General features: G+C 46.1%; 1 protein-coding gene across 2 annotated transcripts; it reads left to right on the top strand.

Moving 5' to 3' along the window:
• On the top strand, positions 1 to 21,955 carry LOC311101650 (sterol regulatory element-binding protein 1-like). Of its 2 annotated transcripts, none has more exons than XM_084142790.1 (19): positions 1 to 338; positions 2,873 to 3,502; positions 4,838 to 5,001; positions 5,233 to 5,376; positions 6,593 to 6,811; positions 7,327 to 7,441; positions 7,959 to 8,119; positions 8,571 to 8,787; positions 10,112 to 10,296; positions 10,532 to 10,790; positions 13,419 to 13,585; positions 13,817 to 13,985; positions 14,219 to 14,327; positions 14,656 to 14,765; positions 18,578 to 18,710; positions 18,893 to 19,058; positions 19,397 to 19,579; positions 20,430 to 20,541; positions 20,759 to 21,955. In XM_084142790.1, the coding sequence occupies exons 1-19, from the start codon at positions 236 to 238 to the stop codon at positions 20,977 to 20,979; spliced, it is 3,567 nt and encodes a 1,188-aa protein (XP_083998916.1). In that variant the 5' UTR covers positions 1 to 235; the 3' UTR covers positions 20,980 to 21,955. The 2 variants fall into 2 exon arrangements, with proteins under 2 accessions (XP_083998916.1, XP_083998915.1); XM_084142789.1 differs by having other exon boundaries at positions 7,324 to 7,441.
• Positions 21,956 to 25,152: the final 3,197 nt, after the last annotated feature.

Raw genomic sequence — 25,152 nt, 5'->3', positions numbered from 1 at the left:
GCTAGCTAAGCATGTGGATCCTCAATGAGCACTGTTTAGCGTGACAAGTGTGCCTCTTGGGCATCAATATGAAGACAGAAGAAGGCACTATTTGACAGATCAATAACAAAGTTGGAGTTTATCTCACTGGCATTATTGCAAATGTAGCTAGATACCCAGACATCGATTTAAGTGGAAATCGCAAGTTTTAAGCCACAGTGAGTTAGCTAACGCTAGCCATAACGAGACAGCAAAAATGAACTTGTCTTTTGACGATCATTCACTGGATAATCTGGATCCAACCCTATCCCTAAATGACCCCAGCGATATTGACACGGCTCTGCTCAATGACATTGATGGTAAGAACGTTAAGCTTACTAGCAAGCTAGCTAGCAAAACTGGCAACTTCAACTTGGTAACGTTAGCTAGTTTTAGCTAACTATCCATATTGTTATGAATGTTAGCTAGCTAGCCAAAGAAGTGACAGCTACAGCAGCAACACACACATGAAACAGTTTGTACACAAATAACGTTAAACTGAGTGAGGTACCATTAACTACTTACTATAGGCACCCAGTGAGTAATTTTGATTTACAGCTTAGCTACCCGTCAGTTACCTGTCACGTTAGCTAACTAACATTAGTTATGACCTCAAATCAGATGTACGAGTTGTTTATATTTGACTCAAACAGTATGTGATAGGAGAAAGCTTCCTTCTCAGGGTCGAGGAGAATCCTAGCTAACCTTATGGAACTAACGTTAGCTAGCTACTGTCTGAGTTCGGTGTTTGTCTTTCTGTTGTTGCTGCTTTTGTTCTTGCGTTTTGGTTCTCATCTAATTCTAGACACATTTGTATCTGCTATTTTGTATGTTAATGATAAGATAAAATAATTTGTATACTATACACGAGCTGATATTTCGCTGCTAGTTTGGTGTGATGAACGGAACAGAAGCTAGTTACAATGTGCCCCGCCCCCTCCAACTTGTCCTACTGACATCACGATAAGGTTAATATCGAGCATTCCCTGTCGGGTTCATTTCAAGAGGCGTGAAGTAAGGCTATAACATGATCTGATGGCTGCTTTTTCCCCGCCCAAATATACACTATATATGTATGAATTAATCATGTTTCAGTCTTATTAAAATGTTAACCGTTTATGTTTTAATTAGTTAAATTGTATCGAACCTAGTTATATTAATGCATTCAATTGAATAGTGGTTATTCGATTCGTTGGTGGTATTAGCTAATGTTATTTGTCAGTATAATCAATGGCTTGTATGCACTCACTAACTGTAAGTCGTTCTGGATAAGAGCGTCTGCTAAATGACTTAAATGTCAAATGCTTGATTGTTTGCCAACAAGTGCTCTGCTGCAACATCTCACCCTTCATTGATCCCACCCATCCACCCTAAAAGTTGACCTAGAGTAACCCAGCACTGAATTGTCCCATAGTAACCCCTTCTCGTTGAAACCACGTGCTTCCTCTCTTTCTGTCTTGGGGCTGGTCTGCATTGCAAGTGTCTGAGGCGCTTTCTGATTGGTCGGCAGCGATCACCTCATGCAAAACCTTGGTTTACAAATCCAGACTAGTCAGGCTGCTGTGGCTGTGCAGACAGAGAGCAGAAGCAAAGGCAGAAGCATGACGTGTGTTCCCTTATTACTGGACCCAGTCCTTATAATATATGACTATTAGCTTTATGATTTGGTCTAAGATTAAACTAAATGGTCTTTCTCCATGCCAGGGAACATCCTCCTCACTGTGCTGCCTGAAACTCATTTGAGATAGCCTAGCCTATTTCTGTTGGAAATCCAGAAGAATAGGCTACACTGTACTAATGAAGGTTTCTCATAGACAGTAATTGTGAGCATCTCTAGCCAATGAAACAAGTATGCTATACGGTGTATTACCCTAAAACAAGACCTGTTTTATTATTATTGTTAGAGAATAATGTTTTCAGTGTGAGTAACTAACTTGTTACTATTACTAAATGTAATGTTATAATGTAAAGTACTATCATGCCATGCTCATGTGGAGGGTATAGCATAGTAAACATCACCAGTGATTTTCATCAACACTAAATTCTTGCATCTTTTCATCCTCACCTACTCAGGGTTGTTGTCCCTTGTTGTCTCCCTTCTGGAGCCCATTAGAGTGGCATAGACCCAGTCTGCTCTGCTGCAGTGGCCACATAATAACTGCATTACTGACCACTGACCAGGACTAGGACTGCACTGAGCTGGCCCCATTTACTGTCCTGCTCTACTTCTCAGATCAGGGCCCATATCCACAAAGTAGTAGTGTGAGTGCAGAGTATGAGTGCTGATCTAGGATCAGATCTTTTGTGTCCATGATAATCTGATTCATTCTGATCAAAACTGATCTTAGATCAGCACCTACTCTGAGACACTTTATGAGCCCAGTTCTTGGTGTTTTCCAATTGAGTTAGGGCAGAGATTCAGTGATCCATTACCATGTGGTGTTGAGAGAGAAATGGGAGAAATGCTCTGTCAGTCACCGTCTCCCAGTGGTTCAAGTCTTAATTTAACAAGCCTTTTATTGACAATAGTGAAACGCTCCAATTGAATTACAGGGTTTTATCTCTGCTCCATTCAGAGGCCCAGAGACATAGTTTGGTCATTGGGAGGCATGCTGTTAAGATGTTCTAAATGAGTGCTGTATGGATTGGACAAAAGGGTCTGCTGTGTGGTGTGTACATATGTTTGTTCCAGCCCAGCTTTAACACACAACTAATCACAGTCTTCAATTTAGACTACTTTGCCTTATTTGACCCTCTTCTCCTGATTTCTTCAACTGTGGCAATTTCATGGTCTCTGTCTCAGTGGTTCTCTCAACCTATGGAATACTCTGACTATATCTCCATCTCTCCTCAGATATGCTGCAGCTCATCAACAACCAGGACATGGTGGAGTTCAACCAGGACATGGCTGGTATCTTTGACCCCCCTCAGTTCACAGGGGTCACCCCTACCCAGGACCTCCCTGTCCCCGGCCTGCCCCACTCCATCCCCTCCCCTCCATCCTCCACATCCACCTCCATCCTGAGCAGCAGCCCCCACCTTGATGCTCTCCTGGGGCCTCCCATCATCCGTAGTTCCTCCCCCCCAGACAAGGCCTTCCACCCACCCACCTTCCAGCAGTCGCCCCTGGCCCAGGTCACCACCTCCACCCCTGTACCACTACCCAGGCCGCAGCAGCAGCCAGCACCCCAGCAAAGCTCTCCGTCAGCCCAGGCTGCTCAGGGTCTCAGGCAGCCCAAGGTGGACCAGCCCCAGCCCCTGCCGGTTCTCTCCCCCCCAGCCCCTGTTCCAATCCAGCTTCCTCCCCCAGCCTCCACCTCCCACACTGTACCCGGCCAGAGCCCCGTGTTCAGTGCCGCCCCCCAGGCCCTGTTCACCTCTCCTGCACCCCAGCAGCAGCAGCCCCAGGCTCAGCCACTGCCCCAGCCCCAGGTCCATGCCCAGCAGATCCGGATTAATTACAGCACCCAGAATGGCTACAAAGGTGAGGAACAGATTACATCTCTATTCCTCGGTATTAACAGTTGAAATGCTGTTAGTAGATGGATGAGAATCTACAATAGCAGTAATTAAGGTCTTCTAGGCCAAGGGAGCAAACAGATGCAAGGAAACTTAAAACTGAGTCACTCACCCTAACCCTTCCACGTGGAGATGAAACATAGCTATCTTCCTCCTTAATGGTTGTAGGGGTTTCCCCATGCCCCTCCCTGCTCACCCCCCCCCCCCCCAGTCCTGCCAGGTAATGGGAGGGAGGGAGCCCCACCATGTGCTGCTAGTAGTAGGAGCAGTAGTAGTAGCAGCAGCACAACCACCACCATCACCACATGGTCGTTAAGACTGTCTTATTTATGGTGCAGAGCCACACTGTTGTGGCTGGATGAGAGCAGAGCATGACTGGAGGAACAACTCACACTCCTACTCTCACACACACATACTCTCAGGGCAAAAAGTAGGGACTGATAGTGGACACTAGTATACAAAGCACAGACACTCACTCCATGAAGAAAACACACTTGGTGTTATGTTATCAGGAGATAGAGTTGTGTTCTACGATGCAGTAACAGTAGTAGTACAGCATGTTTCCAAAGGAGAGTCAGTGGGTTACTCAACCTCCGCTGACTGTCAGTCAAAATCCCAATCTAAGACCCTTTGGTCAGAGTGAAGGACCGTCCCTGAGGCTGAGAGAGGGTGTTTTGTCTACACTATCTATGAGGCACACTCAGATACACACACACACACACTTGCGTGCATACCTGTGCAACATTGTCCCTTTGACAGTGTTATGAAACTACTGTAAGAGCTCTGCCCCATGCAACCATGCCCTAGCATTACAAACCTACTGACTCTGTGTGGACCAATGCCCTTACAGCCACCTAACATGCTATTATGTTACACACACTGCCTGCTACAGTCATCATATCGTATGTTTTCTAGGTCAAAGTTAATTCCTACAATAATAATCCATACTGTTATGGGTCGGTGACTCAAGTGTTCTTATAGCTGCTTCTGCCATTATATCACATCATGATATCACTCTCCAGCGGTGAAAGGTCATACGCTACTAAGCCACGCAATTTATGTGAACTTTGGCCTTGCCAGAGACTTATGGTGATGACAGTTTATATGGTGTTTTGTTTTTACAGCTCCACTGCTAGTTGGTCAATTGTGTTTGAACTATTTTTGGTCCACACTAGCAGGACGTTTTGAATCGGAAAACGAAAATGAGCTTTTATTGGACAAGTTTAGGTAATCCTTCCCCGTTTCAGGCAGTTTTCTTCCGTTTGGTGCCTAATGAACATGACCCTGATTATTTTTCTAGCTGTCAATCATCAAGGAGGCCCCGCCCAGCCCATGGTAAGCCTGTCATCGACCCCTTCCGGCGTTCAGCCAATGACCATCCAGGCTCTGACCACCACTGCCCCCCTCCTGACCACCTCAGCAAGCCCCCCTGCTCAGACCATCGCATCACACCACGTTCAACAAGTGAGTTTGTTCACCTGGAGTGTGTGTGTGTTGTTCGATGAGACCCATTAACCCCAAGAAAATCACCATACCAGAAAAAAAGGATTTGTTCTTTGTATTCAAACCTATTATTTTAGCAGTATTTGTTTCATGACTAATTTGTTTCATTGCAAAAAAAATTTCATTGCTAATTTATTTCAATGGAACTGCTCCCTCATCTCTCTCTCTCGCTCGCTCCCCCTCTCCTCTCAGGTGTTGCTCCAGCCCCAGTTTATCAAGGCTGAGTCTCTGCTGCTGACCACCCTGAACCGTGACCCCTGCATGGTCACTACTGTGGCCTCTCCCTGTATCACCTCCCTGGCCACCACCACACCCCAGAGCACCCACTCACTACAGGTAGGAACCACCACCACATCCCAGAGCACCTACTCACTACAGGTAGGAACCACCACCACATCCCAGAGCACCCACTCACTACAGGTAGGAACCACCACCACATCCCAGAGCACCTACTCACTACAGGTAGGAACCACCACCACATCCCAGAACACCCACTCACTACAGGTAGGAACCACCACCACATCCCAGAACACCCACTCACTACAGGTATGAACCACCACCACATCCCAGAACACCCACTCACTACAGGTAGGAACCACCACCACATCCCAGAACACCCACTCACTACAGGTAGGAACCACCACCACATCACCCACTCACTAAAGGTAGGATCCACCACCACATCCCAGAGCACCCACTCACTACAGGTAGGAACCACCACCACATCCCAGAGCACTCACTCACTACAGGTAGGAACCACCACCACATCCCAGAACACCCACTCACTACAGGTAGGAACCACCACCACATCCCAGAACACCCACTCACTACAGGTAGGAACCACCACCACATCCCAGAACACCCACTCACTACAGGTAGGAACCACCCCCACATCCCAGAACACCCACTCACTACAGGTAGGAACCACCCCCACATCCCAGAACACCCACTCACTACAGGTAGGAACCACCACCACATCCCAGAACACCCACTCACTACAGGTAGGAACCATAGGAACCAGATGATAGGAATAATAATGTCATAAAGTAATAACAACAACTAGAAACTGTCATTTTCCTGAAGAAAAATTGTCCAAAAGTATTTTTATGGTAGTGGAAGAAGGCAAAGTATTGTGCTATGTAGGGCATAGTGTCAATCTAGACCAGGGGTGTCAAACAATACTGCCTGTTGTTTGAGGGGGAAACAAACTCAATATACTTTAAAATGACCAAAACCACATCCGAACTGTGTAGAAATGATAATTGACCTATATTCATACAGTTTCTTGACTGTCCAGCTCACTAATGCAAAAAAACGATGGATAGAGGAGTATTTTTAGCAAATTTTGATGGCAATGAAATATAACCCATTTTCAGTGCGGCCCTCTGGACCTCGTTGAAGACAGAATGCGGCCCCCGGGGCAAATTGAGTTTGACACCCCATCTAGATGCAACTTTAGTGATCGTCTTCTTAGAAAAAACTTCTCTCCTCCTACCCTCTCATTCTGTCCTCCCTCTTTCTTCCTCCTTACCTCCCCCCTCCCTCTCTCTAGGCTCTGATGAGTGGTGGCACCTTCCTGACCACGGTGCCAGTGATGATGGACTCTGACAAGCTGCCCATCAACCGTATCACAATCAGCAGTAAGCCTATGGGCCTGCCCCCCAAGGGCGAGAAGCGCACCGCCCACAACGCCATCGAGAAGCGCTACCGCTCGTCCATCAACGACAAGATCATTGAGCTTAAAGATCTGGTGGCCGGGACTGAGGCCAAGGTATTAATATTGAAAATATATACGTAGATTTTTAAAATTACATTTATAAAATATTATTTACAACATACATTTTAAGCAAGAGATTCCCATTAAGATACAGTAGAGCTTTCAAGAACTGAATCATCTGACAGAGAAAAGTAACTGGCTGTTTCTGAATACCCATACTAGCGGACTACATACTGCATACTCATTTAGGCTTTTGATCAGATAAATTGACGCGCTGTACCAAAATGAACGAATGGGAGGAGTAAACACAATCGCACATTAGATGACGCATTCAGAGTACTATTTTCAAAATTGTACATACTATAAAAGTATTTTTTACATTTATTTTTTGCGTACCGTTTAGTACGCTAGTATGGGTATTGGGACACGGCCACTGTTTTGTTTGTGGATTCCAATATTAAGATGCTGTGTTAGTATTATATCTAAGTAAGCTCAAAGGCATACTGTTCATCAGAGGCTCTTAAAATCTTGCTTTAAGTTTGTATTCACCTTTTTCATCCGCTAAGCAGCTCAACAAGTCAGCAATTCTGAAGAAGGCAATAGACTACATCCGCTACCTGCAGCAGTCCAACCAGAAACTAAAAGCAGAGAACATGGCCCTGAAGATGTCTGCCCAGAAGAACAGTGAGTGGTCCTTCTCCTCCCTGCCCTGGCTCTTCTTCTCCTTTTCTGCCTGCCCTTTCCTCTCCTCCATCCTCCCTTTATCATGATCCTATTGTTATTCATTATGAAGAAGAAGGATTCTTCATGGCTAAAGCTTCTGTCATTTAATTTCTTAAAGAAGTGCTTTGTGAAATGCAGTCATTTTCTGATGGCTAGTGCTGGTTGTGCTTGAATCAAGAGCTGGGTCCGTATTCATAAAGCGTCTCAGAGAAGGAGGGCTGATCTAGGATCATGTTCCCCCTGTCCATATAATTGTATTCATTATGATTTAAAGGCTAAACTGATTCTAGATCAGCACTCTGAGACACTTTATAGTTCCTGGCCCTGGGACAGATGTCATAACAGTATGATGATGATGGCCGGAACTATTCTGAGGTTGACCCTTTCTTTCTCTACATCCCTCCTCTTTTTTCTCTCCTCCTCTCTCTTACTCCTTCCATCTCCTTCCCCTCTCTCCCTCCTCCTCTCTGTTCTCCAGAGTCTCTGAAGGACCTGGTTGCCATGGAGGTGGACGGCCCACAGACGGACGTGAAGAGCGAGCTGCCCACCCCTCCACCCTCCGACGTGGGCTCTCCCACCTCCTACTCCCACTGTGGCAGCGACTCAGAACCTGACAGCCCCATGGGGGAGGACAGCAAGGTGGGTTTCACAACCTGAGACGTGAAACCTCACTGAAAAAGCATAGAGTGGAGCCAGTCAGGATACTGGATGTTACCTGTAACTAATGCTTCTCATGACTTGGAGAAAGGAGCTTGAAAGATGTTGGACTTCTCTGCTATAGTTCCCTAGAATAGAACGCTGAGAAAGGAGCTGGTAATTCTCTAGCAACATACATCCTGTAGCAACAAGGATGGAGACAAATAAAAACAGAGACGCTAAACCGTTGTTTTGTTCAATGGCTAACAATAGGCATATCAAGTGTCTCCAATAATCATGTAAAGTAAACATATGATAATAAGTTATAGTTCTTAGTTCTAACTCCCTGATTACAATTGTAGTTCCAGTTCCATCTCTACTTCCTGATCTAGTTCTAATTCTAATCCTGACTCCTTATGTTGTCTCCTCTTCTCTCCTGTCCTCTCCCCTACAGCCGGCGGTCAATCTGATGGACACGTCATCGTCCACCCCGGGCGGCGCTGGCATGCTGGACCGCTCCCGCATGGCGCTGTGCACATTCACCTTCCTCTTCCTCTCCCTCAACCCCCTGGCCTCCATGCTGTGTGGAGGGATGGGCTCCAGCACCACCGCTAACAACGACGCAGTGCATCCTGGGACAGGCAGGAACATGCTGGGCCTAGACAACGCAGGTATGGAGGGAAAGAGGGAAGGTGTCGGAGGTGTGCATCTGTGTGTCTTACTCCTATTGAGTTCATCTAATACTCCCATGTTTATTTTCTAGTAAGTCCATCTCTTCTGTGTCTGTGTTTGTGTGCGTGTCTCCTAAACACCCTCTCTCAGTGTAGGTGTCTCCTAAACTCATTCTGTGTGTAGGTGTCTCCTATACTCATTCTGTGTGTAGGTGTCTCCTAAACTCATTCTGTGTGTAGGTGTATCCTAAACTCATTCTGTGTGTGGGTGTCTCCTAAACTCATTCTGTGTGGGTGTCCTAAACTCATTCTGTGTGGGTGTGTCCTAAACTCATTCTGTGTGGGTGTGTCCTAAACTCATTCTGTGTGGGTTGTCTCCTAAACTCATTCTGTGTGTAGGTGTCTCCTAAACTCATTCTGTGTGTAGGTGTCTCCTAAACTCATTCTGTGTGTAGGTGTCTCCTAAACTCATTCTGTGTGGGTGTGTCCTAAACTCATTCTGTGTGTAGGTGTCTTCTAAACTCATTCTGTGTGGGTGTCTCCTAAACTCATTCTGTGTGTAGGTGTCTTCTAAACTCATTCTGTGTGTAGGTGTCTTCTAAACTCATTCTGTGTGTAGGTGTCTCCTAAACTCATTCTGTGTGTAGGTGTCTCCTAAACTCATTCTGTGTGTAGGTGTCTCCTAAACTCATTCTGTGTGTAGGTGTCTTCTAAACTCATTCTGTGTGTAGGTGTCTCCTAAACTCATTCTGTGTGGGTGTGTCCTAAACTCTTTCTGTGTGTAGGTGTCTTCTAAACTCATTCTGTGTGGGTGTCTCCTAAACTCATTCTGTGTGTAGGTGTCTTCTAAACTCATTCTGTGTGTAGGTGTCTTCTAAACTCATTCTGTGTGTAGGTGTCTCCTAAACTCATTCTGTGTGTAGGTGTCTCCTAAACTCATTCTGTGTGTAGGTGTCTTCTAAACTCATTCTGTGTGTAGGTGTCTCCTAAACTCATTCTGTGTGTAGGTGTCTTCTAAACTCATTCTGTGTGTAGGTGTCTTCTAAACTCATTCTGTGTGTAGGTGTCTCCTAAACTCATTCTGTGTGTAGGTGTCTTCTAAACTCATTCTGTGTGTAGGTGTCTCCTAAACTCATTCTGTGTGTAGGTGTCTTCTAAACTCATTCTGTGTGTAGGTGTCTCCTAAACTCATTCTGTGTGTAGGTGTCTCCTAAACTCATTCTGTGTGTAGGTGTCTCCTAAACTCATTCTGTGTGTAGGTGTCTCCTAAACTCATTCTGTATAGGTGTCTCCTAAACATCCTCTCTCTGTGTTCTCCTCCCAGCTGACTCGTGGAGCTGGATGGACTGGATGCTGCCCACTCTGTTGGTGTGGCTGCTGAACGGTGTGCTGGTGGCTGGGGTTCTGGTCAGACTGTTGGTCTATGGAGAGCCAGTCACCAGGCCACACTCTGGATCCTCCGTGCTGTTCTGGAGGCACCGCAAGCAAGCAGACCTCGACCTGGCACGGGTGAGAATATGGAGAATGTGATTTCGTCCCAAATGGCATCCTATTCCCTATATAGTGCACTACCTTCAAAATTAGTGCAGTATGTAGGGAATGGGGTGCCGTTTGGGATGAAAACCATATGCATACAGTCGTAAGCACATACTGACCTTAAGACGTACACACAAACACACCCCTTCCCCCCACCCTCCATACTCACCCCCCCATCACTCTCACCCCCCTCTCCCTCCCCAAATAGGGAGACTTTGCCCAGGCCAGTCAGAACCTATGGACCTGCCTCAAGGCCCTGGGTCGTCCCTTACCCACCTCTCAGTTGGACCTGGCCTGTGCCGCCCTGTGGGCCCTGCTCCGCCTCTGCCTCCAGCGCCTGGGGGTGGGTCGCTGGTTGGCTGCCAGGGCCGGGGGGCTCCGCGCCAGGGGGCTCCGGGAGGACGCGCGTAAGAGCAGCCGCGACGCTGCCCTGGTCTACCACCGCCTGCACCAGCTGCACATGACTGGTAGGTGGAAATTGTAAACTGGACTTTTAATGCTAAGGCAAACCTTGCCTACTCACTCTGAGACAAGGTTACTAGATGGTTGATTGATTTTATATTATTTATTTAAGTTCATACACCTACTGTTGCCCTGCCCACATGGGCTTACAAGACACTACAGAACAAAATAACATTTTACAAATTATATACATACAATGATCATGGTCAGTACAGCTACCATCTAGCCACACTACACAACCAGCTACCATCTAGCCACACTACACAACCAGCTACCATCTAGCCTCCCTACCCAACCAGCTACCATCTAGCCTCCCTACCCAACCAGCTACCATCTAGCCTCACTACACAACCAGCTACCATCTAGCCTCACTACCCAACCAGCTACCATCTAGCCTCCCTACCCAACCAGCTACCATCTAGCCTCCCTACCCAACCAGCTACCATCTAGCCTCACTACCCAACCAGCTACCATCTAGCCTCACTACCCAACCAGCTACCATCTAGCCTCACTACCCAACCAGCTACCATCTAGCCTCACTACCCAACCAGCTACCATCTAGCCTCACTACACAACCAGCTACCATCTAGCCTCACTACACAACCAGCTACCATCTAGCCTCACTACCCAACCAGCTACCATCTAGCCTCACTACCCAACCAGCTACCATCTAGCCTCACTACACAACCAGCTACCATCTCACTACACAACCAGCTACCATCTAGCCTCACTACACAACCAGCTACCATCTAGCCTCACTACCCAACCAGCTACCATCTAGCCTCACTACACAACCAGCTACCATCTAGCCTCACTACACAACCAGCTACCATCTAGCCTCACTACACAACCAGCTACCATCTCACTACACAACCAGCTACCATCTAGCCTCACTACACAACCAGCTACCATCTAGCCTCACTACCCAACCAGCTACCATCTAGCCTCCCTACCCAACCAGCTACCATCTAGCCTCCCTACCCAACCAGCTACCATCTAGCCACGCTACACAACCAGCTACCATCTAGCCTCCCTACCCAACCAGCTACCATCTAGCCTCCCTACCCAACCAGCTACCATCTAGCCACGCTACACAACCAGCTACCATCTAGCCTCCCTACCCAACCAGCTACCATCTAGCCTCCCTACCCAACCAGCTACCATCTAGCCACGCTACACAACCAGCTACCATCTAGCCTCCCTACCCAACCAGCTACCATCTAGCCTCCCTACCCAACCAGCTACCATCTAGCCACGCTACACAACCAGCTACCATCTAGCCACTGTCGTGGAAATTCTAACCAATAAGGAGAGACTTTGTCATTTCTTCAAACAATCAATCTTTATTTGATATCGATTAATTATTACAATAATGGAGCTGGTCAACGACCACCCCGTAGGTGATCATTGAGAGCCCGACAATACAGGAAATGCTGAGGTCTTATATAGTGGACCTAAAAATGCTTAGTCATGGCTAGCTCCACCCCTCCCCGGCAGATCAGGGCATCATAAGTTAGATACCTTGTTTTCTTCTTGTGGCTATGTGTATCGGGTCATAGCGCACAAACAAGTGATGACGTTAGTTCCGTTACTCCTCTCTGTTCAAGCCATTCTCTGTTCACCTCATATCTCCACACCATCTAGCCACACTACACCACCATCTAGCCACACTACACCACCAGCTACCATCTAGCCACACTACACCACCATCTAGCCACACTACACCACTAGCTACCATCTATCCACACTACATCACCAGCTCCCATCTAGCCACACTACACCACCATCTAGCCACACTACACCACCAGCTACCATCTAGCCACACTACACCACCAGCTACCATCTAGCCACACTACACCACCATCTAGCCACACTACACCACCAGCTACCATCTAGCCACACTACACCACCAGCTACCATCTAGCCACACTACACCACCATCTAGCCACACTACACCACCAGCTACCATCTAGCCACACTACACCACCAGCTACCATCTAGCCACACTACACCACCATCTAGCCACACTACACCACCAGCTACCATCTAGCCACACTACACCACCAGCTAGCCACACTACACCACCATCTAGCCACACTACACCACCATCTAGCCACACTACACCACCAGCTACCATCTAGCCACACTACACCACCATCTAGCCACACTACACCACTATTTAGCCACACTACACCACCAGCTACCATCTAGCCACACTACACCACCAGCTACCATATAGCCACACTACACAACCAGTAAATGTCTCCTTCTCCTCCAGGCATTGTGAACAAACTGAGCAATCTCAAACATTCCCAGTCTGAAACAGAATTTAAGCCTCTGCTCATCCCGTAACCAGAATACCTCAGGGTTATCACCAACATGTCTCAGATCGTCATACAGAGGGCTATTAAACACAAAGGATTTCGATTTCAAAATCACACAGTAGGCAAATTCTCTCCTCTTCAGTACTACTGTCCAATACAGAATTATCCACTAGCTCCCTACTCCTACGCACTTTGTGTAGACCTTAGAGGAGTGGATAGGTGTTTTCTGGAGTCTTTGTCTAAAAGACCTGTGTGTTTTCTGTGTTTGTTCAGCCAAGCTGTCTATAATCAACGTGTGTGTGTTTGCAGGTAAGCTGGGCGGTAGCCACCTGTCTGCCGTTCACATGGCTCTGAGTGCTGTAAACCTAGCAGAGTGTTCAGGCTCCTGTCTCCCCGTGGCCACGTTAGGAGAGGTCTACGTCTCCGCAGCCCTACGAGTCAAAGCCAGCCTACCCAGACTCCTTCACTTCTCCTCCGTGAGTCACAGAGTTACGTTATCAAGTGGTGTGTTTGTTTGTGAGAGAGAGAGAGAGGGGGGGAGATGGAGAGATGGAGAGAGGGGTAGATGTAGAGAGCAGGGAAGAGGGAGCGGGAGAGACTGACTGACTATAATGTGGGATTTGTTGCTCAGTGTATCGTGTGTGTGTCTGTCTGTCTGCCTGCCTCTGTACTCACTCCTGTATCTCCATGTCTCTCTCCATCCCTAGCGTGTGTTCCTGAGCAGCGCCCGCCAGGCGTGTCTCTCCTCCAGTGGCAGTGTCCCCCCGGCCATGCAGTGGCTCTGTCACCCTCTGGGCCACCGCTTCTTTGTGGACGGGGACTGGGCCGTCCGCAGCACACCCAAAGATAGCATCTACAGCCAGGCAGGGAACACAGGTCAGTACTGTAGACACACCACACACACCACACGGTGGCTGCGTCCCAATTGGCACCTTTTTCCCCTGGTTTATAGTGTACTGCTATTGACCAGAGCCTCTCTGTCAATGGACATCTGTCATTGAAACTGGTTATGACGAAAGCAATATGGGCAACACATGTTTTCATTGTCTAAATTGGTTGACATGACTATGCTAACCTCAACCCTAATTATTTTCTCTTTTTCTCCTTAGTGGACCCTCTGGCCCAGGTGACCCAGGCCTTTAGGGAGCACCTGTTGGAGAAGGCTCTATACTGTGTGGCCCAGCCCCGGGGGGAGAAGACCCCCAGTGATGGAGAGGGGTAGGTGCAACACATAACCTGATAACACTATTTGGCTATCTGTAGAAGTCTTAAAAGTTGCTCTTATCAATCCCATTGAATTTCAGCTGACGCTGTAAAATAAAAAAAGTCCCATAGACTACTTTCAGGGTGTGGAGAACCATCTAACATTGAGTTGTAAAATACAGAATGTTGAATTAATTTATTCATATTTTAGGCCTTCCTTTGTCTTAAATTGTCTAAAATCCCTTTTTTGAACAAGCTAGATCCTGTTATGTGTGTGTTTTCAAGGAGTACTAATAGTCTTTTAAATACTTTTAACTAACTAAGCTGTGTGTGTGTTCCTCAGGGAGTATGCAGATGCTCTGGAGTACCTTCAGCTGTTGACTAGTGCATCAGACGCCGCCGGAGCCACCACCCAGTCCTTCGCCATCGGATCCAACATGGCTACCGTCACTGGTACGACTCCTGGTCTTATATTTACAGTGGGGAGAACAAGTATTTGATACACTGCCGATTTTGCAGGTTTTCCTACTTCAAAGCATGTAGAGGTCTGTAATTTTTATCATAGGTACACTTCAACTGTGAGAGAAAATCCAGATTTATTTATTTTTTCTCCAGAAAATCACATTGTATGATTTTTAAGTAATTAATTTGCATTTTATTGCATGACATAAGTATTTGATACATCAGAAAAGCAGAACTTAATATTTGGTACAGAAACCTTTGTTTGCAATTATAGAGATCATACGTTTCCTGTAGGTCTTGACCAGGTTTGCACACACTGCAGCAGGGATTTTGGCCCACTCCTCCATACAGACCTTCTCCAGATCCTTCAGGTTTTGGGGCTGTCGCTGGGCAATACGGACTTTCAGCTCCCTCCAAAGATTTTCTATTGGGTTCAGGTCTGGAGACTGGCTAGGCCACTCCAGGACCTTGAGATGCTTCTTACGGAGCCACTCCTTAGTTGCCCTGGCTGTGTGTTTCGGGTCGTTGTCATGCTGGAAGACCCAGCCACGACCCATCTTCAATACTCTTATTGAGGGAAGGAGGTTGTTGGCCAAGATCTCGCGACACATGGCCCCATCCATCCTCCCCTCAATACGGTGCAGTCGTCCTGTCCCCTTTTCAGAAAAGCATCCCCAAAGAATGATGTTTCCACTTCCATGCTTCACGGTTGGGATGGTGTTCTTGGGGTTGTACTCATCCTTCTTCTTCCTCCAAACACGGCGAGTGGAGTTTAGACCAAAAAGCTCTATTTTTGTCTCATCAGACCACATGACCTTCTCCCATTCCTTCTCTGGATCATCCAGATGGTCATTGGCAAACTTCAGACGGGCCTGGACATGCGCTGGCTTGAGCAGGGGGACCTTGCGTGCGCTGCAGGATTTTAATCCATGACGGCGTAGTGTGTTACTAATGGTTTTCTTTGAGACTGTGGTCCCAGCTCTCTTCAGATCATTGACCAGGTCCTGCCGTGTAGTTCTGGGCTGATCCCTCACCTTCCTCATGATCATTGATGCCCCACGAGGTGAGATCTTGCATGGAGCCCCAGACCAAGGGTGATTGACCGTCATCTTGAACTTCTTCCATTTTCTAATAATTGCGCCAAAAGTTGTTGCCTTCTCACCAAGCTGCTTGCCTATTGTCCTGTAGCCCATCCCAGCCTTGTGCAGGTCTACAATTTTATCCCTGATGTCCTTACACAGCTCTCTGGTCTTGGCCAATGTGGAGAGGTTGGAGTCTGTTTGATTGAGTGTGTGGACAGGTGTCTTTTATACAGGTAACGAGTTCAAACAGGTGCAGTTATCACCACTTCTCTCTCTCGCTCTCTCGCTCATTTCACCACTTCTCTCTCGCTTCTTTCACCACCTCCCTCTCTCTCTCTCGCTCCTTTCACCACCTCCCTCTCTCTCTCTCGCTCCTTTCACCACCTCCCTCTTGCTCTCTCGCTCCTTTCACCACCTCCCTCACTCTCTCTCGCTCCTTTCACCCACATCCCTCTTGCTCTCTCGCTCCTTTCACCACCTCGCTCCTTTCACCACCTCGCTCTCTCGCTCCTTTCACTACCTCGCTCTCTCGCTCCTTTCACCACCTCCCTCTCTCTCGCTCCTTTTCGCTGAGAGGAGATGGGAGGTTAAAATAAAAGGCGTTGTCCTCTGCAGCGCTCAATTTTATCTTCCAGTCCTGTCAAGTCTCTAATCACCTTGAAGAAGTAGCTAGAGAAGGAAGAGAGTTTGAAAGGAGACTTTTCTTGGTGTGGTGTTAGATTTCCCAGTCAGCATAGCTGTCTGTGTGTGTGAGTGCGCATTTGATTTGATTTATTAGGATCGCCATTAGCTGACGCCAATGGCAACTAGGTATTTCTTTGCAGCACTTGACCATATGACTGGACAATAATCAAGATAAGATAAAACTAGAGCCTGCAGGACTTGCTTTGTGGAATGTGGTGTCAAAAAAGCAGACATCTCTTTATTATGGATAGACCTCTCCCCATCTTTACAACCATTGAATCTGTATGTTTTTACCATGACAGTTTACAATCCAAGGTAACACCAAGTAATTTAGTCTCCTCAACTTTAACTTGTTCAACAGCCACACCATTCATTACCAGATTCAGCTGTGATCTAGAACTTAGTTAATGATTTGTACCAAATACAATGCTCTTAGTTTTGGAGACTGGCCACCCATTCCAAAACCGACTGCAACTCTTTGTTAAGGGTTTCAGTGACTTTATTAGCAGTGGTTGCTGATGCGTATATGGTTGAATCATCAGCATACATGGACACACATGCTTTGTTTGATGCCAGTGGCTGGTCATTGGTAAAAATAGAAAATAGTAGGCTTCCTAGAGAGCTGCCCTGCGGTACACCACACTTTACATGTTTGACATTAGAGAAACTTTCATTAAAGAAAACCCTCTGAGTTATATTAGATAGATAACTCTGAATCCATGATATGGCAGAGAGTGAAAAGCTATAACACATACGTTTTCTCAACAGCTGGTTATGGTCTATAATATCAAAGGCTGCACTGAAATCTAACAGTACAGCTCCCACAATCTTCTTATTATCAATTTATTTCAACCAATAATCAGTCATTTGCGTCAGTGCAGTACATGTTGAGTGCCATTTTCTATAAGCATGCTGAAAGTCTTTTGTTAATTTGTTTACAGAGAACTAGCATTGTATTTGGTCAAAAAAAAATTCTAACAGTTTGCTAAGAGCTGTCAGCAAGCTGATAGGTCTGCTGTTAGAACCAGTAAAGGCTGCTTTACCACTCTTGGGTAGTGGAATGACTTTGGCTTCCCTCCAGGCATGTGGACAAAGGCTTTCCTCTAGACTCAGATTCAAGATATGACAGATAGGAGTGGCTATAAAGTCAGCTACCATCCTCAGTAGCTTTCCATCTAAGTTGTCAATGCCAGGAGGTTTGTCATTACTGATCGATTACAATTAGATTTCCACCTCTCTCACACAAACTTTACAAATGTTCTTTCATATTTTTTTTTCATGCATGAGTACGATGGCTCACTGTTCGTTGTTGGCATTTCCTGCCTAAGTTTGCCCACTTTGCCAATGAAGTAATCATTAAATTAAATGGCAACATCAAATGGTTTTGTGATGAATAAGCCATCTGATTTGATGAAGATGCGTGTGTGTTGGCCCAATGTTAACCAGTGGAGGTAATCTCCCTTGGAGAGATGTGGCTATCAGTATAGCTGCAGTATTAGCAGGTTGTGACCACGCCAGAGGGGGAACAGATTGAAACTCAGGTCATCATCACCAGCAGCTAGATTTGCTCATGTGTGAAATGGAGAGAGTGAGGGGGATAGTTTCTGTGTTTCAGCATGTCTGTCGCTAACACTTTATTTGGATAGTCCCAAATAGATCGTTTGTAGATGTTCAATATCTGTCAACATCATGTCAACTAGCTATCCTCTAACCTTGAACCTAAATTTAACCCAAAACTTAACCCTAAGTGTAACCCTAGCCCTAACCCTAAACTTAACCCTAGCCCGAACCCTAAACCTAACAATAGCCCTAACCCTAAACTTAACCCTAGCCCTAATTCTAAACTTAACCCTAAACTTAACCCCAGCTAGCTGTTGTGTATCAACAGAGTTACAGTTTATATTTTGTATCTCTAGATCAGCTATAGGAACTATCCAAATAATAACCTGTCTGTCTGTGTGTACTTTCTTTATTGACATCTATCTCTGTGTGTGTGTGTGTGTGTGTGTGTGTGTAAACCTTGTCTGTGACCTCCAGGCTGTGACCCTCATTCCAAATGGTGGTCGTCGGTTGCCGTGGTGATCATTAACTGGCTCCAAGGAGACGACGCAGCGGCCGAGAGACTGTACCCCGCTGCTGAGCACCTGCCCCGTAGTCTACAGACGGCAGAGTGAGTACACACACACACACACACACACACACACACACACAGCTGAGGGACTGTACCAAGCTGTAGTAGAGCATGCCAGAGTGACATACAGACAACCCCCCCCCCCCCCCCCCCCCCCACACACACACTTCCCTAGTTCTTCTCCACCACCTTTCTGAACAGGGTTTTTTATGTGTCCTCAGGAGTCCGTTGCCCAAGGCGTCTTTGAACACGTTCCGAGCGGTGCGCGCCATGCTGACCAAACCAGAGAACTGCCAACTGAGTCTGAGCCACAGTGAGAAGGCCAGCGGCCTGCTGAGAGACAGCCTCAACCTGGGACCACACTGTCACAGCAGCAGCCTAGACAAGGTACACACATACACGTACACACACACATACGCAGCAGCTATGGCCAGAGCTGTGGTGCATTGTAGTTGCATTGCATGTGTGTCTCAGCTGAGTGCAATGTTCCTGCAGTGCAACACAGAGCTGGGCCCCATACAGCACAATGGACAGGAGACATCAATACACCCTGTTACTGCTTTTCAAACTAATGTCATTTTTAATACGCACACACGATAAGGTTTGCCTCCTCTCTCTCTATCCATCTATCCATCTATCCATCTATCCATCTATCCATCTATCCATCTATCCATCTATCCATCCATCCATCTATCCATCTATCCATTCATCCATCCCTCCCCCAGGTGGTCCAGTTGCTGCTGTGTGACCTGCTGCTGGTGATGCGGACCAACGTGTGGCGTCTGCAGCAGAGCTCCAATCCCGGGGGTCTCTCCTTGCAGGCCTCCCCGGCCGAGCTGCACGGCTTCCAGCAGGACCTCTCCTCCCTCAGGAAGCTGGCCCAGAGCTTCAGGCCTGCCATGCGCAGGGTAGGACATGGAGGGAGACATGCACATGTAGACACGGGCGCACACGTGTATGGACGCATAGACACACAGGTTGAGAGAGAGAGAGATCACCTACAGAGAGATGAACCTGGAGAAGAGTCCCCTAAGCAAGCTGGTCCTGGGGCTCTGTTCACAAACAGAGCCCCAGGACAGCAACACAATTAGACCCAACCAAATCATGAGAAAACAAAAAGATAATTACTTGACACAGCCGTAGGCAGACCTGGCTCTCAAGAGAAGACAGACTATGTGCACACTGCCCACAAAATGAGGTGGAAACTGAGCTGCACTTCCTAACATCCTGCCAAATGTATGACCATATTAGAGACACATATTTCCCTCAGATTACAGCGATCCACAAAGAATTAAAAAACAAACCCAATTTTGATAAACTCCCATATCTATTGTGTGAAATACCACAGTGTGCCATTACAGCAGCAAGATTTGTGACCTGTTGCCGCAAGAAAAGGGCAACCAGTGAAGAACAAACACCATTGTAAATACAACCCATATTTATGTTTATTTATTTTCCCTTTTGTACTTTAACTATTTGCACATAATATGACATTTGAAATGTCTTTATTCTTTTGGAACTTTTGTTAGTGTAATGTTTACTGTTAATTTGTATTGTTTATTTCACTTTTGGTTATTATCTACTTCACTTGCTTTGGCAATGTTAACATATGTTTCCCATGCCAATAAAGCCCTTACATTGAAATTGAATTGCGAGAGAGAGACTCAATCGGGTAGAGCAGAGCTATTTCTGACCTATCACTCATTAAATGCTTTTCTCTCTCCTCTCCTCCCTCTTTCCTCCCTCTCTCCCTCGCAGTTGTTTCTTCATGAGGCGACCGCCAGGCTGATGGCTGGAGCCAGTCCCACGCGAACACACCAGCTCCTGGACCGCTCGCTCAGACGCAGAGCCACCCCCGGAGCCAAGACAGGTAACTGCAGAGAGGGTTTTTGGTAGTTTGTTTGTGTGTGAGAAAGGTTGGAAGATCCTTGTGTTTTGTGTGCCATTTTTAAGCTTTCATAACGAGGTCGAAAGGGACATGGATGCGATATGAGTGTAGTTATCTGTGTAATATCCCTCTCTGTATCCCCCACGACTCACCTCTCTCCTCTCTCGCTCTCTCTCTCTCTGTGTGTGTGATTCTACAGAGGAGTGTGAGATGCGTCCTGGCCAGAGGGAGCAGGCTGAGGCGGTGATGTTGGCGTGTCGCTACCTGCCCCCCTCCTTCCTGTCGGCACCTGGCCAGCGGGTGGGCATGCTTGCTGACGCAGCCCGTACCCTGGAGAAGCTGGGGGACAAGCGTACCCTCCACGACTGCCAGCAGATGATCATTAAGCTGGGCAGCGGCACCACTGTCACCTCTGCCTAGACTATACAGAGCGAGACAGAGAGACCAGCTCCCCCCCCACACACACACACACAAATGGATGAAGGCGGTTTTTGGCATTTGGCCTGCAGCTGACGAACAGACATACAGACAGTCTGCCTAGACACTGAGAATCATATCAGACAGACAGACAGACAAATAAACATACTTGACAGTTACCTGCCGTCGGTTTCATATCACCCCTTATCCCTGATTCACCTATCAGTACAGTAGACAGCTCGCAGACTGACAGTTTAGCAGGGGAGGACCTCACCTCTCCTTCACCCCAATAAAGTGTTGCCATTGACAGTGTTGACATGATCTGTCATGTAACCTAGTCATCCTCACCAGAATATATAGGTTCATATTTCTGTTTCTTTTCTATTACCCTGTGTGAAATGCACTGTAGTGGCGGAGTTTGTCCGCTAGGTGGGGTTGTGGCGCCCTCTGCAGGACTGTGAAGGTGTGACGCCTGGAATCGTGTGTGTGTGTGTGTGCATGTGTGAGTGGGAGAGAGACAAGGGGAAAGGTTTTTACATGCAGTTATACACTACTAGCCCCATGTTTTGATTGGGCGATGCACCTTACAAAGCGAAGCACTCTGTTGTTATTGGTGTGTTTAGAGAGTGGCTGTCCGTCTGATTGGCTGCGATGTGATGTCATCATGGGTGGGAGGAGCAAGCTGTGTTGGGACAGACTGGGTTTTTGAGGAGCACAACGTTTCAGAAAAAATAGAAATGTATCATGTAGAGCAGACAGGTTTCTCTATCATGTTGAAAAGAGGACCATGACAGATCTATACATTGTGTTTCTATCTGTGACGATCTGAAATGTTGCATCTCTCTCGTGTCTTTTTATCTGCACTGGCCCAGAGGGGCTGTATTTGATTAGTTAAATAATATTGTGGCTTTTTCTTTTCATATTTTTTTCTTTATTGTTGTTGCTGTGTATATATTTTAAAGTGTATTTATAATCTGAATGAGATTTGTTCTGTTGATCAGTATTTTCCATTGGCCGTGTGATAATTATTACTTTCCACCCTCATTGTGTAGCATTGGCAGAGGCTTGGGGTCCAATGGGGAGTATGTGTGTGTCCCAAATGGCACCCTATTCCCTATATAGTGCCCTACTTTCTATAGACCCTAGTCAAAAGTAGTGCACCATGAAAGGGTGCCATTTGGTACGTGTTACTTAACCTATGTTTCCATAGTTGGTTAGTGTGTCAAAAAAGGGGACAGTGTCCATGTGCTATGGGGACAAAGGAGTGTCAAAGACCATTCAATATTCTCATCAGACTCATTTGAGCGTTTGCACTATTGCGCAAGGTGTGTACTACCATTATGATGATATCAAAAAGAGTTGGTGGTGCCGAGTCCTCGAGCGATAGGCTCGAGTCTAGGGTTGAGCTTCCAGACAGAACAGTGTGACCATAGAAATAGAACGAATGGCCGCCAATCCACCATCACAGAACATTGACTTGAATGGGAATGTCCGTTCTAGTAATTTTATTTCTATGGTGTTGACCCACCCCCCCCCCCAAAGTCATTCCGTTCAAGACCAATAGCTTACAGAAGAGCCCGAGTTACATCTAGCGTTTCTAGATCTCATCATTTCATTGACTCTTGTTGTTATCATCTCTTCTTCCAAAGAAAACCAGAAGCAAGGCAGCCCCGGCCTCCTGTAGTCAGGCCCCTGGGTCCTGTTCACTAGGTACCAAATGGAAGAAAATGGACTGAAACAGGGAGCGAGTTTTTGCTCTTGTCCAATAAGAAACTGTAATTTCTGTTTTCCGTTGCTAAACTTTTTCAAACGTTGTGTGCGCCTATGAACAGGACCCAGATGTTAAAAAGACAGAGAGAATAGTTGTGTGTGTGTGTGTACAACCCTCTTCCAGAACCACAGTTTTTGTTTTCAGAAGACTGTAAAACCCAATTTTGATTCTTTAGCATGCTTTTGTTGTGTTTATCCCAGGACATGCTAGTTTGTAATAGTGTATCATTGTAAGTGACTGACTGAGGGACACTGGACTGATGATTCCTTCCCAGTGTGTCGGTTCAGTCTGTAGTGTGACTGTGTTAAATCATCGCAACCACATCTGAACATGAATTATTATTATTATTATTATACTGTTTCTTAACCAACATATTCTTTCCTTCCCTCTTTCTCCTTCTTTGGTCATTGATTTATTCCTTGATATGTAAATAAAAAAGAACATTTTGTAATGAAATGCCTCCGGGTCTATTGTGGTGCTTTGATGGGAGGGGGTGTGTGTGAAGGTTATTCAGTAAACTGAAACTACCGAACGGTTGCTAGTTCTAATCCCCGAGCCGACTAGGTGAAAACATCTGTCGATGTGCCCTTGAGCAAGGCACTTAACCCTAATTGCTCCTGTAAGTCGCTCTGGATAAGAGCATCTGCTAAATGACAAAAAAAAAAAAAAAAACGATTAATGTGCCCTTGAGAAAGGGACTTAACCCTAATTGCTCCAGGGTCGCCGTTGATAAGGGCAGACCCTGGCTGTGACCCCACTCTCTGAGGGTGTCTCAGGGGAGAGTGGGATATGCAAAAAAACACATTTCCAATTCACACATGCGTATTATTACACACTTGTATATGTGTGAAATAGGACAAATATAAGCACCTGCCAAATTAATATTATTATTGAAATGTAACTAAAACGAAAAATAATCATAAAATAATTTTGCTAACAAATAAAATAATTAACAAACCTGTTTTTTGGGGGCAAAAATCTAATCGGGTTTCCATGCTTTTTGGGGTTTGTCAAGCTGCTGAATCTGGCGGGTAAATGCGTCCAGGAGCTGGCGATGTTGTGCATTACTATCGCCACACTATAGTATGTGAGCGGAGCTGGAGTGGAGCGTGCCCAATTTGACTGGAGCGTGGAGCGAGATTCCCAAAGGCTGGAGCGTCAGCCTTCTAGCCCGCTGCAATTTCGCACCAGTAAATAATAATATGCCATTTAGCAGACGCTTTTATCCAAAGCGACTTACAGTCATGCGTGCATACATTTTTGTGTATGGGTGGTCCCGGGGATCGAACCCACTACCTTGGCGTTACAAGCGCCGTGCTCTACCAGCTGAGCTACAGAGGACCAGTAGTACTCACTTAACGCTCTCAGGGCATGCCCGGCCCAGCATGCATTTGTAGTCTACTTGTGTGCTGCTATAGCCCCATCCTTTAGCTACTGTCATCTACTATGCTAAATATTTTCATAAAGAAACTAATAAAACACTCAAGCAAGAGAGGGAGTGTGGTGATGTAGTGTCCACAACTAAAGAATCATTGTGGAATCTGAAAAGAAACGTATCCCAAAAGCATGATGGTGTACTTATTACGTGCACATGCTAAAAGAAAGGAACGAGGTGGGTAGCAAAGTATTTATAAACTAAAAATCAGATCTCTTAAACGTTTTGTTATATTATCTGTACAATAGGCCATAATTGATTTTGGCCCAATAGGCCTGGCATATTCCCACGTTCAAGGAGCTTTCAGTTTTGATTGGGTTATTTTGCCTAAAAACCTTTAGGCCTACCTTTATATAAAAATTAAAATTAAAAACTGCATCTCTTCCCAGCCTGGCAAGAGGGGCCAAAAGGGTGTTTAGCATCCCCAGTAGCTGTGGAGAGGGTATTATCCGCTGCTGGCCTGCTCTCCAGGCACCATTGCATTAGCCTGAAGCCACACTGGCCAAACTCATGTTTCTAAAATTGAATTCAAAGGCACTAATAAGTCATTTTAAATTTAATTTGTATTTCATTTTAGGGAGGTCACGGCCTTTATGCGCAATTTATAGACTATATCATGATTTAATACAATGACATGTTGTTTAAATGCTGAACACTTTATGTCCCTACCAGCCTATTGTGTCGCACTCGCAAATGCTTCACAATGTATTTCTTTGTAGGCTATAGCCTTGAAATAATATAGACTAAGTAATTCATTTTCGTGCCTTCTTAGACTCCCTGTCTGGCTCCTGACCTATTTAGAGTGTTTATATGCTGTTTAATATGACATGTAGCCTATTTGAAATTATGTGTGCTTCTTACATACTTTTCATTCAAAGCCATATGGTTTGGTTTCAATACTTCAAAACCAATTGGTAGGTCCAGGTATTCACAAAAATAGATGGGTGTTGGTTGAATGGAGCGAATTTGG

Source organism: Coregonus lavaretus, assembly GCF_964263955.1.
Source record: "Coregonus lavaretus genome assembly, chromosome: 2".
Taxonomy (NCBI): domain Eukaryota; kingdom Metazoa; phylum Chordata; class Actinopteri; order Salmoniformes; family Salmonidae; genus Coregonus; species Coregonus lavaretus.
Note: the sequence above shows the minus strand (reverse complement) of the source record. Positions and strands in the feature narration are given on the sequence as shown.

Excerpts from the sequence above, each read along its gene's own strand:
- LOC311101650 (XM_084142789.1), top strand. The coding sequence starts at position 236 with ATGAACTTGTCTTTTGACGATCATTCACTGGATAATCTGGATCCAACC. Across the intron at positions 10,297-10,531 it reads CAGACCTCGACCTGGCACGG|GGAGACTTTGCCCAGGCCAG; the intron begins GTGAGAATATGG and ends CTCCCCAAATAG. Across the intron at positions 13,586-13,816 it reads GACTCCTTCACTTCTCCTCC|CGTGTGTTCCTGAGCAGCGC; the intron begins GTGAGTCACAGA and ends CTCCATCCCTAG.